The sequence below is a fragment of the Morone saxatilis genome, unplaced genomic scaffold (genome assembly GCF_004916995.1).
Source record: "Morone saxatilis isolate NCDOM2014 unplaced genomic scaffold, NCSU_SB_2.0 Contig9, whole genome shotgun sequence".
Classification (NCBI taxonomy): domain Eukaryota; kingdom Metazoa; phylum Chordata; class Actinopteri; family Moronidae; genus Morone; species Morone saxatilis.
This window is the reverse complement of record NW_023340268.1, coordinates 4441576-4457716: the sequence shown is the minus strand read 5'-3', so window position 1 is coordinate 4457716 and position 16141 is coordinate 4441576. Positions and strand designations below refer to the sequence as shown.

The 16141-nt window shown below is 41.5% G+C and overlaps 1 protein-coding gene across 2 annotated transcripts in view; it reads left to right on the top strand.

Moving 5' to 3' along the window:
• The window catches only part of pleca (plectin a), a gene marked incomplete at its 5' end in the record, with an annotated part of 36019 nt that extends 19878 nt beyond the window's left edge, over window positions 1-16141 (top strand). For both annotated transcript variants that reach the window (XM_035681779.1, XM_035681778.1), the window contains 7 exon segments: window positions 439-795; window positions 1014-1097; window positions 1191-1295; window positions 1484-1582; window positions 3758-7105; window positions 8045-15101; window positions 15220-16141. In XM_035681779.1, the coding sequence (XP_035537672.1) occupies window positions 439-795; window positions 1014-1097; window positions 1191-1295; window positions 1484-1582; window positions 3758-7105; window positions 8045-14245 (10194 nt within the window).

Here is a 16141-nt window from a genome sequence, read left to right as displayed (position 1 = left end):
TGTCTTAAGTAAAGGCACCAGAAGCTTTCTTATTTTTATAATTTTTTATTAAAACACGGAAACTAAATAGCTGCTTTCTTTACGACACTGGGACGAGACGACTTTCTCTTAAATTGAGAAGTTGTACAAGTGGTTTGTTGTAACTTGTTCCTGGTTAAATTTAGCTCAGCATTAGCTGTTATAGCTTAACAAGACAAAGTTAGATATATTTTCTTTCTTTTCTAATGCAAAACATGTTTCACAAGATTATTTACTGTATAGACAAAAAGTAAGACCCATTTGCCAGAAACAACACTTTTTTACTTCCTTGAGATTCCTTTTTTGGTCCAGATTTTGTTTTATATTTTGCCATAAATGATCCTTTAACCTGTGCCATGCTTCTTCCTAAACTGGACCTCATTGATCTGCCTGAGATGACGTCTTTTTTGTGTCTGGCAGTCGATGCTTGCTGAAGCAGAGGCAGACCAGGTGGTATTTGATCGCCTGCAGGACGAGCTGAGGAGGGCGACGGCTATCAACGACAAGATGACGAGGATCCACAGCGAGCGCGACGCCGAGCTGGAGCATTACCGTCAGCTGGTCAACAGCCTCCTGGAGCGCTGGCAGGCCGTGTTTGCTCAGATCGACCTGAGGCAGCGGGAGCTTGACCTCCTCGGGCGTCACATGAACTCCTACCACGGGAGCTACGAGTGGCTCATCCACTGGCTCGGAGAGGCGAGGCAGCGGCAGGAGAAAATTCAAGCCGTGCCCATCGGTGACAGCAAGGCTCTCAAGGAGCAGCTGGCAGAGGAGAAGGTATTGTAAAGGAACAGAATGAGCTGTATGGGGGTAAAGGGAAGAGAGGTCATTGTGCCCTCTGGTGGTCACACTAAGGGTACAGGTGTAGTAAGAGTGCATTGAAAACTGATTTTAGTAGTTGTGGCTTTTCTTTTTTGTGGAAAAACAATGAAATACACTGTGAAAATGTAAAAAAAAAAGACATGAAATATTTCCATTTTAATTTCTATTTACAGAAACTCCTGGAAGAGATTGAGAAAAACAAGGACAGGATTGAAAACTGCCAGAAAAATGCAAAGGCTTACATTGATTCTGTAAAGGTATGTACTGATATTTATGTAGCTTTACAACAAAAAGGAAAAAGTTGATTTTCTAGTTTGATTTAAGATTATTTTCTTCTCTTTTTTTTTAAGGATTACGAGTTCCAGATTTTGACTTACAAAGCCCTCCAGGATCCCATAGCTTCTCCTTTAAAGAAACCCAAAATGGAGTGTGCATCTGATGATATCATTCAAGAGGTAGGTTATACGAGTCCATCACACATCAGCTGAGAAGAGCGAACGTGATTATGAGTCTGCTACCTGTTTTATTGTTACTGTGAAAAAAATGTAATCCTAAATATAAACGTGAGAAATTGATAGAAAATGTCTTTTTAAAGTCACGTAAATAAACCGTTAACCACTCCCTGGCACTGCATATCTTACAGTACGTTACTCTGAGAACCCGCTACAGTGAGCTGATGACTCTCACCAGCCAGTACATTAAGTTCATCACAGAAACACAGCGCCGCCTGGAGGATGAAGAGGTAAATTACACACAAACTCTAAAGGACAAACCGGCAGCAGGTTTTCTGTCAAAAAAAACCTCCACTAACACAAACAACGCAACCCTTACCTGTTAACTGATTGATGTATGGGAAATCATTTGTCATTAAAATACTTCCAAAATGTTGGCACAAAAAAATATAATTTTTTTCCAACTCAGAGTCCGAATCTGTTGAGTTACAGGACAGCGTTCAGTGGTGAAGCAAACTGTTTCATCCTAGTGTTTCAGCACATCACATCCCCACTACAGTATATGTCTCTCATTCCCCTACGCTGTGTATTTAGTCAAATCATGTCACATAGTCTCTACATAAGACTCTGATTTGGCTGCAGGCATCAGCCCTGAATTCAGTCACATTTCTCAACTGCTTAACTGCTTCTCCGACAATCTTTTGATTATTAGTATTTGCTTCTTTATTTCCTCTTGAAATCACCGACACTTGTGATTTGAAGGCTTCAGCCTGGCTACCTGCCTTCTCAGACATTATTTTTCAATCTACCTTACCTTTACTTTCTCCCCATTTCTTCTTTTCTAACTTTCTATTGTGTTTGATCCTTTTGACCTGCTCGCCAGTGCTTTGTCATGATGAATATTAATCACACGCTTAAGAGATGAATTAACCCCAAAGCCACCAGGTATTTAAATAAAGACCCTTTCAGTTCATGTCATTCCTCTCTACATCAGACCCTTGTCTGCAGTGAAGGGAAGGTTCAGGATATTTTGGAGACCTTTCTAAATTCATTGAGAACTGAGCATCAGCTTCCTGTTAGCATTTTATGCTCTGCTAGTGTAAATGTCAACTTTTAGTGAAATTTGCAAGATATTATATGTATTTCTATTGTTTTAATATAATAATGTGACATAAAAGCACTTTTTTAAAAAGTTTATTGGGATTTTTGACAGTACTATTTAGAGCTGCAACTAATGATCATTTCTTTTATAAATTAATCTGCTGATTTTTATTTAATTACTTTTATAGTCTACAACTTTAAAACTAATTTGCAGAGCTGAAGGTGACTCATATGAGAAGCTGGAATCGGAAAATTTTAAATTTTTCACTAATTCTGCTTTTAAAATTACTGGAAAGATCGATTAATTGACTCGTTTCAGCTCTGATTCTCTTCTCCACTGATTGATGAAATAAATACAGGAGGCTGGTGCCAGAAATAACTGTGTTAACCAGAGCTTAACTACAGGTTGATATGACAGGTCTCTAAAGTTCTGGACCTTCCTTTTAGGTGTCAATCACTTGTGTAATCTCACAACGCATCGCCCATTCTTACTAAAGAGTAGAACTCATCTCTTGGTGTTTGCTGTTGTCAGAATTAGTGTACCTTGATCTTGGATTTATGTCTTGTCCCTTACATTTTAATCCAAGCTTACTTTGTGTTGTGCGTTACATAAAATCTGTGTTTGCTGCATCACTGCTATTCTTCATAGTGAGGATATTCTGGTTGAATTCTTACTTGATGCAATTCCATATGATCATTTTTATTTAAATTATTTGGCTGTTGAGGACTTTGGTATCTTTCCTACTGCGCTCAGTACTTCTTGCATGCTGCTTATTATTTATTCCCTGCCTATTTTTTCTTCACACATTTTACAAAAAGCTGTTTTATTTTGAGAATGTAAAGATTGAGAGACACGACTCCAACCCTCAAATGGTGACTTAATTCTGCATGTTCCTTTAGAGTGGAAATATTGCAGCAACACACTTATCACACCCTGACGATACTTTTGCTACTACTAGTTTGCTATTACTACTACACACAAGTAACAAGCCCATAATATACAATACTGATTGTGTAAAACGTGATCAAGCCTTATTACACAGATTAGATAAAACATCGATCAATTAAAATACCTCAGCTGCATGAAAGTAAAGTGTAGTGTCGTTCTGTGTTGTGAAGTAAAGTGTCATTCTGTGTGCCATACATTAAATAAACATGACAAGCATTTCCCAATACACTACTTCCCCTCTAGTTAAAATAACTGTATTTGTTGTAGATTACTAGCTGTAACATATTCTCATGTATTTACATTTTCATGTACCTACATGTTTTTTTTAACTTTCGTATTGAAAGTTTTATTGTGTAGTGTTAACACCTTTAACATTCTCTCAATTCCTTTTTACTCTTTGCTTCTACTAATACAGAAAGCTTCTGAAAAACTAAAAGAAGAGGAGAGGAAAAAGATGGCAGATATACAAGCTGAGTTAGATAAACAGAAACAGTTGGCTGAGGTTCAGGCTAAATCTGTGGCTAAAGCAGAACAAGAGGCCCAGGAGCTAAAGTTGAAGATGAAAGAAGAGGCCAGCAAGAGACAAGACGTCGCAGTGGATGCTGAGAAACAGAAGCAGAACATCCAGCAGGAGCTACATCATCTGAAGAGTCTTTCTGAGCAGGAGATCAAGTCCAAGAGTCAGCAGCTAGAAGAGGCATTAGCCAGCCGTACAAAGATTGAAGAGGAAATCCACATAATTAGAATCCAATTACAGACAACAATAAAACAGAAGTCCACAGCTGAGACTGAGTTACAGACGCTCAGAGACAGGGCTGGTGAGGCTGAGAAGCTTAGGAAAGCTGCTCAGGAGGAGGCAGAAAGGCTTCGCAAGCAGGTGACTGAAGAGACTCAGAAAAAGAAAAATGCAGAAGATGAGCTGAAACGTAAATCTGAGGCAGAAAAAGAGGCCGCCAAGCAGAAGCAGAAAGCGTTGGATGACTTGCAGAAATTCAAAATGCAAGCTGAGGAGGCAGAGAGGCGCATGAAACAGGCCGAGGAGGAGAAACTGAGGCAGATTAAGGTAGTAGAGGAGGTGGCACAAAAGTCTGCTGCCACACAGTTGCAAAGCAAATCCATGTCATTCAATGAGAAGGCAACAAAACTCGAGGAATCCCTTAAGAAAGAGCAGGGCACCGTCCTTCAGTTGCAGGAGGAAGCTGAAAAACTCAGGAAACAACAGGAGGAAGCCAACAAAGCCAGGGAGCAAGCAGAGAAAGAGCTTGAAACATGGAGACAGAAAGCCAATGAGGCTCTCCGCTTGAGGCTACAAGCTGAAGAGGAAGCTCAAAAGAAGAGCCAGGCTCAGGAGGAAGCCGAGAGGCAGAAAGTTGATGCGGAGCGCGATGCAAAGAAAAGGGCTAAAGCTGAAGATGCTGCTCTTAAACAGAAGGATAATGCAGAGAAAGAGTTGGAAAAACAGAGGAAATTTGCAGAACAGATAGCACAGCAAAAGCTGTCTGCAGAACAGGAATGTATACGACTGAAGTCTGACTTTGAACATGCTGAACAACAGAGGGGCCTGTTGGATAATGAGCTCCAGCGTCTCAAAAATGAGGTGAATGCTGCTGAGAAGCAGAGGAAACAACTGGAAGATGAGCTGGCTAAAGTCAGAAGCGAGATGGACGCTCTTCTGCAGATGAAGATTCAAGCTGAGAAACAGACGCTGTCGAACACAGAAAAGAGCAAGCAGCTTCTCGAGTCTGAAGCACTGAAAATGAAACAACTCGCTGAGGAAGCAACTAGACTGAGATCAGTTGCTGAAGAGGCAAAAAAGCAGAGGCAGATCGCAGAAGACGAGGCCGCTCGGCAGAGAGCTGAAGCTGAAAAAATACTCAAAGAAAAACTGTCTGCCATCAACGAGGCAACCCGTCTGAAGACTGAAGCTGAGATCGCTCTTAAAGCAAAAGAAGCAGAAAATGAAAGACTGAAAAGAAAAGCTGAGGATGAAGCTTATCAGAGAAAGCTGCTGGAGGATCAGGCTGCTCAGCATAAACAAGACATAGAAGAGAAGATCACACACCTGAAGAGTTCCTCTGATTCTGAGTTAGTGAGACAAAAAACTATTGTGGAAGAAACTCTGAGGCAAAAGAAGGTGGTTGAAGAAGAAATTCACATCATTAAGATCAACTTTGAGAGAGCATCAAAAGACAAGTCTGATTTGGAGCTGGAATTAAAGAAACTGAAGGGTATTGCAGAGGAGACACAGAAGAGCAAACTCAAAGCTGAGGAAGAGGCTGAGAAACTGAAAAAGCTTGCTGCAGAGGAAGAGAAGAAGAGGAAAGAATCTGAGGAGAAGGTGAAGAGGATTACTGCAGCAGAAGAAGAGGCAGCTCGACAATGCAAAGCTGCTCAGGAGGAAGTTGAACGACTCAAAAAGAAAGCTGCTGAAGCAAATAAACAGAAAGAAAAGGCTGCCAAAGATGTAGAGAAGCAGGTCATTCTGGCCAAAGAGGCAGCACAGAAATGCAGTGCAGCAGAGCAGAAGGCCCAAGATGTTCTCAGCAAGAATAAAGAAGACAGTCTTGCTCAGGAAAAGATGAAAGAGGAGTTTGAAAATGCTAAGAAACTGGCAGAAGCAGCTGAGAAAGCCAAAGAGAAAGCAGAGAAAGAGGCTGCCCTGCTCCGTCAAAAAGCAGAGGAGGCTGAAAAACTGAAGAAAGCTGCAGAGGACGAAGCTGCAAAACAAGCCAAAGCTCAAAAAGATGCAGAGAGACTGAGGAAAGAAGCAGTGGAGGAGGCCTCCAAGCGAGCGGCAGCTGAGGCAGCAGCTCTAAAGCAGAAAAAGCAGGCTGATGCAGAAATGGCCAAGCACAAAAAAGAAGCAGAACAAGCGCTTAAGCAGAAGTCTCAGGTTGAGAAGGAACTTTCAGTAGTTAAACTGCAGCTGGATGAGACCGATAAGCAGAAGGCTGTGTTGGACGAGGAGCTTCAGCGAGTTAAAGGCGAAGTAAATGTTGCCGTCAAGCAAAAGGCACAGGTGGAGGATGAACTGTCCAAAGTTAGGATCCAGATGGACGAGCTCCTGAAACTTAAGATTAAGATTGAGGAAGAAAACCGCCGCCTGATGCAGAAAGACAAAGATAGTACGCAGAAATTACTAGCGGAGGAGGCCGAGAAAATGAAGAGCCTGGCGGAGGATGCCGCCAGACTTAGTGTGGAAGCTGAGGAAGCAGCCAGGCAGCGACAGATCGCTGAGTCTGACTTGGCTGAACAGAGGTCTCTTTCAGAGAAAATGCTAAAGGAGAAAATGCAGGCCATCCAAGAGGCTACAAAACTGAAAGCTGAAGCAGAGGAGCTCCAGAAACAGAAGAACCAGGCACAGGAAAAAGCTAAAAAACTGCTAGAGGACAAACAACAGATCCAGCAGCGCCTTGATAAGGAGACAGAGGACTTCCAAAAATCACTAGAGGCTGAGCGAAAGAGGCAGCTTGAAGTTTCAGCTGAAGCAGAGAAACTGAAACTGAAGGTGAAAGAGCTCAGTGAGGCTCAGGCAAAGGCTGAAAAGGAGGCCAAGAAATTCAAGAAACAAGCCGATGAAGCAAAAACGCGTCTTCAAGACACAGAAAAACAAACTACAGAAACCGTAGTGCAGAAGTTGGAGACACAGCGGCTACAGAGCACCAGAGAGGCTGATGACTTGAAGGAAGCCATTGCTAACCTTGAAAAAGAGAAGGAGAAACTGAAAAAAGAGGCTGAGGATCTGCAGAAAAAATCTAAAGAGGTATTTTATATGAATTTAACAGTGTCAGTCAATTTATACAACCCTTTGCAATTAACATAATCCTGTTAAACTAACTACAGTATTTGTGGAAGCACGTGTGACATTTAATCTAAATTGCAGAGACTTAAGTAACATCCAGCAATTTATATGAATGTCATTCAAAACACAATACTACAGAGTTAAAAAGATTACTAGTAAAAACACTGAAGGACCTTTTGGGGAACTATTCATACGCTTTCCTACCGAGAGATAGATGGAAGAAAAAAACGATCTCTCGTGTGTGTGCTAAATATGACTCTACTGCATGGAGATGGTTAGCTTAATTGGAAACAGGAGAACAGCTAACCTGGCTCTGTCCAGTTCACTTCGGTCTTTGTACTGATTAAACAAATGAATCAACTTTAGAGCAGCTGGTAGGTGGTTCTTGTTACCTTCAGACTGAGTCAGCTGCTGGCTATAGCTTTATAAAGCCCACGAATATGAGAGTGGGATCAATCTTCTGATCCAACTCTGTGCAAGAAAGTGTATTTCCAAAATTGGAACTCACTTTAAACATTCCTTTAAAAAGATCCCATGTATAATATTCAGACTATTGATATAATATCCATAGGTGTGTTTTCATTAGTGTGCAATCACCTAAATATAAGAATTGCTGTATTTTTGTTACCTTAGAAAGACATTTTTATGTGCAGGTCCGCAGTCCCAGCAGGGACAATCCAAATACTGGCTCTAGATAGCAGCATTTATGTTTTTCACATGTTTTGTGGTCACCATAGTTTAGAAGGATGAAACGATTGAGTTTCAATCTGCAAATACACCACTAGATGCCACTGAATCCTACACACTGAACCTTTAAGTTACTTTAAATATTTCTTTAAGTTACAAGCTGTGAAAATTTCATTAACATTTTACTAATTATTTCTTCTTTTTTTCAAATAGATGGCAAATGCCCAACAAGAACAAATTGAGCAACAGAAGGCCATTCTTCAGCAGTCCTTCCTCACAGAGAAGGAACTGCTGTTGAAAAGAGAAAAGGCTGTTGAAGATGAGAAAAAGAAGCTTCAGAAACAGTTTGAGGATGAAGTGAACAAGGCCAAAGCTCTCAAAGATGAACAAGAACGTCAGCTGAGTCTAATGGAAGAGGAGAAGAAGAAACTTCAGGCCATTATGGATGAAGCTGTAAAGAAACAAAAGGGGGCTGAAACTGAGATGAAAAACAAGCAGAAAGAAATGGAAGGGCTTGAAAAGAAAAGGCTTGAACAAGAAAAACTCCTGGGAGACGAAAATAAAAAGCTCAGAGAGAAACTTCAGAGTTTTGAGGTTGCCTCCAAACAGGCTGCATCCAAAACGAAGGAAATTGAAGTCCAGACTGACGAAGTTCCTGAGGAGCAGTTGGTTGCCATGACAATGGTGGGAACCACAAAGAAAGTTTTCAACGGCTCTGTTGAAGTGGACGCAGCGAAGAAAGACAGAGAATCACCTTTAGCATTTGATGGAATTAGAGAGAAAGTCCCTGCTGCAAGGCTTCATGACATTGGTGTCCTGACCAAAAAGGAATTTGACAAATTGAAAAAGGGCAAAGTCTCTGTGCAAGAACTTGGCAAGACCGATAAGGTTAAATCATGTCTTAAGGGTCAGAACTGTGTCGGAGGTGTTTTGACTCCATCCAAAGAGAAAATGAGTGTCTATCAGGCTATGACAGAGAAAAAGATTACTCCTAACACTGCCACAATGCTCCTGGAAGCTCAAGCAGCTTCTGGTTACATTGTAGATCCAGTGAAAAATAAACTCCTCTCTGTAGATGAGGCTGTTAAGGAGGAGTTAATAGGCCCTGAGCTCCATGACAAGATGCTCTCTGCAGAGCGAGCAGCCACTGGCTTCAAAGATCCCTATACTGGTGCTAAAATCTCCCTCTTTGAGGCTATGAAGAAGGGACTTATTGAAAAGGACCAGGCCACTAAATTCCTTGATGTACAGCTTGCAACAGGTGGCATCATTGACCCTATCAATAGTCACAGAGCACCACTTCAGACTGCCTACAAGCAGGGTCAGTTTGATGCAGAGCTGAACAAGAAGCTCACAGATCCCAGTGATGACTGCAAATTATTCATTGACCCCAGCACCCAAGAGCAACTCACTTACAAACAGTTACTGGAGAAATGCACCAAGGATGCAGAGACAGGACTGCTGATCTTACCAGTAACCGAGCAAGCTGCTCAAAGTGAAAAAACATACACAGATCTGGAGACTAAAGAAATATTGAGTAAATCTATGGTTGATGTGCCTTTTGGAAGGTTCAAAGGCAGAACTGTCACTATTTGGGAAGTCATAAATTCAGAATATTTCACGGAAGAGCAAAGAAGGGAATTGATTCGCCAGTACAAGACCGGCAAGATCACAGTGGAGAAGATTATCAAAATTGTCATCACTGTTGTGGAAGACAAGGAGAAGAATAATGAAAATGTGTTTAATGGTTTGAAAGCTCCAGTCTCTGCCACTGAACTGTTAGAGTCTAAAACCATTAACAAAGACTTGTTCAACAAGTTGAGTAATGGCAAAATAACAGCTAAAGAGATCTCTGAGATGGAGTCTGTGAAGAAGGCACTACAAGGAACACCAGGCATTGCTGGACTGTTGAATGAACCAACCAAAGAGAAAATGCCTTTCTATCAAGCTATGAAGAAAGAATTACTTTCACCAGAAACTGTGGTGAACCTTCTTGAGGCACAAGCAGCGACTGGGTTTATAATTGATCCTGTCAAAAATGAGAGGGTCTCTGTTGATGAAGCTGTTAAGTCGGGTCTTGTGGGACCAGAACTGCATGAACGACTTCTGTCGGCAGAGAGAGCTGTCAGCGGCTACAAAGATCCATATACAGGAAAGAAGGTGTCTTTGTTTGAAGCCATGAACAAAGGCCTCATAAAGAAAGACCAGGGCATTCGTCTGCTTGAGGCACAACTCTCAACAGGTGGAATCATTGACCCTGTTAAAAGCTATCGCATCCCACATGAGGTTGCCTACAAGCGTGGATACTTTGATGAGGAAATCAGCAAGACCTTGAACAAAAACACTGATGAAACAAAGGTGTTTTATGACCCTAACTCACAAGAGGATTCCACTTATGCTCAGCTCTTGAATAAATGTGTCACAGACAAAGAAACTGGACTCCCATTGCTTCCGCTTTCCAAGAAGGCTGCAAAGCCAAAAGAAGACAAACAGATTACAGAGGCCAAGACAAAAGAGGCTCTGAACCAGAAAACTATGGAGCTGGATTATGGCCCTTTCAAAGGAAGAAAAGTCACAATTTGGGAGATAATACACTCTGAATACATCACTGAGGAGCAAAGAATACAGCTGATTCGCCAGTACAGAATGGGGCAGGTCACAATTGAAAGGTTGATAACGATTGTGATAACAATGGTTGAAGAAAGAGAAGACAAAACAAAGGAAGATGCCTGTTTTGAAGGCCTTAGGGCACCAGTCACTGCCCGCTCTTTGCTTGATTCCAACATCATTGATAAGGCCACATTTGACCAACTCCAACAGGGTAAAAAGACACCTAAAGAAGTCAGTGAAACTGATATGGTACGGAAGTACTTGCAGGGAACAGACCGCATTGATGGTATCACTATGGCAGATTCAAATGAGAAGTTAAGCATATATCAAGCAATGAAAAAGAATGTTTTGCAACAAAACACTGCGCTTGCACTACTTGAGGCCCAAGCTGGAACTGGATTCATAACTGATCCGGTCAAAAATCAGAAATACTCAGTGGATGATGCTGTGAAGGATGGAGTTGTTGGCCCAGAGTTTCATGAGAAACTTCTCTCAGCTGAAAAAGCAGTGACGGGATACAAAGATCCCTATACAGGCAATAAGATTTCTCTGTTCCAAGCCATGAAGAAAGAGCTTGTTCTGAGGGAGCATGCTATTCCTCTCCTGGAGGCTCAGTTTACTACAGGAGGGATCATTGATCCAGTCAGCAGTCATCGTGTTCCCAATGATGTGGCTATTCAGCGTGGCTGTTTCAGTAAACAAATGTCCAAGTCCTTCAATGAACCCTCAGGTGATGTTAAAGGCTTCACCAATCCCAACACAAATCAAAGTGTTACTTACAAGCAGTTGTTGGAGAAATGTGTAAGAGATCCCAACTCTGGTCTGTGCTATCTGCCACTGTCAAAGGTCGAAGCTCCTGCTCCTGTTGAGAAATCTTACCAGTACACAGAGGAGCAAGCCCAAACAGATCTGGCTAATACTCAGATTGAGATTCCTCATAAGAGTTTTGCAGGAAAGACTATGACCATTTGGGAAGTCATGAACTCAAATATGCTTCCAGAAGAGGAGAGACGCCGCCTCATGGAGCAGTATCGCTTGGGGCAAATTACAAGGGACAGAATGCTAATCATCATCATTGAAATTATTGATCAAAGGGAGACTCTGAAGTCAGAGCAGAGCATGTCATGTGATGTAATCAGAAGAAGAGTAACTATTGAGGAGCTATACAGTGCTCGAATTATTGACTTAACCACATACAACCTCTTGAAACAAGAAAAGATGAGTATTCGTGAGGTAATGGAAATGCCATCAGTCAAACAGTACCTCTTTGGTACTGGTTGCATTGCTGGAATCATGTCAGACAGTCCTCCAAAGATCAGCATTTATCAGGCTATGAAAAATGGACAAATTAAGCCCGAAGTTGCTTTGAATCTCCTCGAGGCCCAAGCAGCAACAGGATTCATGATTGATCCAGTGAAAGATGAACTTTTAACAGTTGACGAAGCTGTACGCAAGGGGCTTGTGGGCCCTGAGCTTCATGATAAACTTCTTTCTGCTGAAAGAGCAGTTACAGGTTACAAGGATCCATACAGCGGAAAAGTGATTTCTCTCTTCCAGGCAATGAAAAAAGACCTTGTTCCTGAGGACTATGCTTTGAGGCTTTTGGAGGCCCAGATTGCCACTGGAGGATTAATGGATCCTGAATACTACTTCCACCTCCCCACAGATGTTGCCATGCAGCGTGGATACATCAACAAGGAGACACTTGACAGACTGTCTGAGCCTACTGGGGATGTGAGAGGTTACACTGATCCAACAACAGATGAAAAACAGTCCTATGTCCAGCTACTGAAAAGATGCAGAGTTGATAAAGAAAGCGGTGTGCGGCTACTTTCACTGTCAGATAGAAGACTTCTCTTCAAGGGTCTCAGAAAGCAAATCACTGTGGACGAGCTGCTTCGTTCACAGATTATCAGCCAAAAGACATACAACGAACTCACTGAGGGCATCATTACAGTGGAGGAGGTCAGCAGAGACGTGAAGAAATACCTTGAGGGTACCAGCTGTATTGCTGGTGTGTATGTAGAATCTAGCAAAGACCGGCTGTCAATTTACCAAGCAATGAAGAAGAACATGATCAGACCAGGTACTGCCTTTGAGCTCCTTGAGGCTCAAGCTGCAACAGGATATGTAATCGATCCTATTAAGAACCTGAAACTTAATGTCACTGAAGCTGTTAAGATGGGTGTTGTTGGCCAAGAGTTTAAAGATAAACTCCACTCAGCTGAAAGAGCCGTCACAGGCTACAAAGATCCTTACTCTGGCAAGATCATCTCACTGTTCCAGGCTATGAAAAAGGGCCTCATTCTGAAAGACCATGGCATTCGTCTGCTAGAGGCTCAAATTGCTACTGGTGGAATCATTGATCCACAGGAGAGCCATCGCTTGCCCGTTGAAACAGCATATGAACGTGGCCTCTTCGATGAGGAAATGAATGAAATCCTCACTGACCCATCTGATGACACAAAAGGCTTCTTTGACCCCAACACTGAGGAAAATCTCACCTACCTGCAGCTGATGGAGAGATGTATGACAGACCCAGAAACAGGCCTCGCTCTTCTGCTGCTGAAAGAAAAGAAGCGTGAGAGGAAGACATCATCCAAGTCTTCCGTTCGCAAACGTAGGGTCGTCATTGTCGATCCAGAGACGGGCAAAGAGATGTCTGTGTATGAGGCGTACCAGAAAGGGCTCATTGACCACCAAACCTATCTCGAGCTTGCGGAGCAGGAGTGTGAATGGGAGGAAATTACCATCACCTCATCGGATGGTGTTGTGAAATCCATGATCATTGACAGAAGGTCTGGTCGGCAGTATGACATTGATGATGCAATCTCAAAGGGCCTGATTGACAAGTCAGCTTTGGATCAGTACCGTGCGGGAACTCTGTCCATCACAGAGTTTGCAGACATGCTGTCTGGAAACATGAGCGGTGTCCGATCACGTTCATCCTCCTTTGGCTCCTCTTCCTCCTACACCATGAGTCCAATACCTTCTATTAAAACACCAGCAACAACATGGAACGACCCAACAGAGGAAACCGGCCCTGTGGCTGGAATCTTAGACACAGACACTCTGGAGAAGGTGTCCGTCACAGAAGCCATACACAGAAACCTTGTGGACAATATAACAGGCCAAAGGCTGCTGGAAGCTCAGGCCTGCACAGGAGGTATTATCGACCCAAATACTGGAGAGAAATTCTCTGTTGCAGATGCAATGAACAAAGGGCTTGTGGATAAAATCATGGTGGACCGCATCAGTCTAGCCCAGAAGGCGTGTAATGGATTTGAAGATCCCAGAACCAAAACCAAAATGTCAGCAGCACAAGCTCTAAAGAAAGGCTGGCTCTACTATGAGGCTGGGCAGCGATTCCTCGAGGTCCAGTATCTCACTGGTGGATTAATTGAACCAGAGGCTACCAGCAGAGTCTCCATAGACGAGGCTGTAAAGAAGGGCACCTTAGATGCACGCACTGCACAGAAGTTACGAGATGTTAGCGCATACTCAAAATACCTCACGTGCCCTAAAACCAAGCTTAAGATCTCTTACAAGGATGCTATGGAAAGAAGCATGGTAGAGGAGGGAACTGGTCTGCGACTACTTGAAGCGTCATCTCAATCCAGCAAAGGCCTCTACAGTCCCTATAGCATTAGCGGGTCAGGCTCCGCTACTGGGTCACGGTCCGGCTCAAGAAGTGGTTCCAGGTCCGGCTCCAGAAGAGGCAGCTTTGATGCTACCGGATCCAGTTTCACGACAACCTTCTCTTCCACTTCCTACAGTTCACCGAGCTATAGCCGCCGATACTGATGAGTTTGAAAGTTAAGGAATGGTTTTCAAAGGGAAGGATACACTATAAAACCACAGTGTTCACCAGATGCCTAATTCTTAGTGGAATAAGGACTACCTTTATTCTGCTCTGCATGTGGTTGTTACTGGACTTTTAATATTTAATTTTTTACAAGTTGAATAATTTTGTTTACTGTATATTTCACATTTACTTTTAGTTATGTTTATTCTATCTTATCAGACTTTCTGATTACCGTACTGTAGGCAGCATATGCAAGAGCTGTTTATTATATACAATATGTATCGCAAAAGTTCCAAGCATACATGACTTGATTTTATTTTGGGATTTTTAAAGTTTAATATCATTTACTATTCCAAAAACTGGATTATATTTACAAGTTTGTTAAACTACAACCGGAACAACATTGCCATTAGCCTGATTTTTAAGGAGAACCAAATTGGGTGTACAAAGAAAGCTTTCTGTACATGTGTATATTTCTGAATATAACAAAGGTTAGCTAAAGAAAGATAAAGCCACTCTGCAGAGCAGAATAAGTAGTCTCTCCCCCCCGAACATGAATAAACTACAAGATTGTCTGCTTTAAGAACGCCAAGCTTCAAGATCTTTTCTCTGCTGGGCTACACTGCCACATACTCTGCCAATATCTGCTCCATTCCTAAATGTCTGTCATGCAACTCGGAGTTACAGCAACATGCTAACCTTGTGAAATCAACCTTTAAAGAGCAAGATCCCCAAAATGCAAGGATTATGTAGCCTATAACGACACCATTAACACCATCTGACAGTTCTGGACTTTACACATCCAATCTCAAGACCAACACATACAAGCCTCAGCTTTTCCGGACACTTTACAAGGTAGGTTAAGAGAACATTTACATTTAAGATTTACATTTAATCACAATTTAGTGGCTATTTCCTGTCTGTGAAGTCCTGAAGTCTAATGTTCTTGTTCAATGTTGAATTTATGTTTCAGATATGTCAGTTCATGTCATCTCCAGATGTCTTCCAGAGACCTGTGGCATTACTTTAACTTGTGACCTTCACTGTAATCAATCATTTTATGCAACAGTACACAAACACACTGGCTCATACTGCTCATACTACTTATTTCATCAGATTATTTTAAAAAGGTGGACCATATTGAAACTTGCATCTAATCTTGAACATATATTTAAAAAAAAGGCCTAAACCATGCTTTGTAAGTGCCTGCAAAATACTCTTAAACACTTAAATGGGATGTTGAGTATTATAAGATGGTGCAGTGGTTTCACTGTAAACTGACTGATGCATGACTTCAAGTGCAATGCTACTCGTAATGGTATGATTACTGTGTTATCAGGTAAGCCTTTTTACAGTCCAACTACAGTATGTCACAATATAACTTTAAAATAATAACAAGTTTGTTTCACTGTCAACAAGATTTACATTATTTGAATATTTTTCCCCATCAGACAAGTATTGTAATGTAAATTATGTACTGTATATTGATGAATATGTAGAACACTAATGCTAAAAGCCATTACTTAACATTTCTTTGACAAAAGATCTTAAAGCTTTGCCACCAGACCCAGTATTTGTATTTTCCACCACATATACTTATGATTTTAATCTCCTTTGTAAAGCAACACATTCAATCTATATCATTTTATTTTCGTACTCTATATTTCTGCTTTGCATGATTTACTAACATTTAAAAGAAAAAAAAGGTGCAAACATGAAATAGATGTATCCATTAAAGCATTTTGTTTTATTATTACGTTTCAAAAAGGTTTGAAGGATGTATTTTAATGATGGTTATCAAGCCTTGGTTAAAATGGTGTATTTATAATAAAATGGTGACAAGGATTTTATTGTAACACCTTATGCTATGTAAATAAACATGGAAATGAAATGTT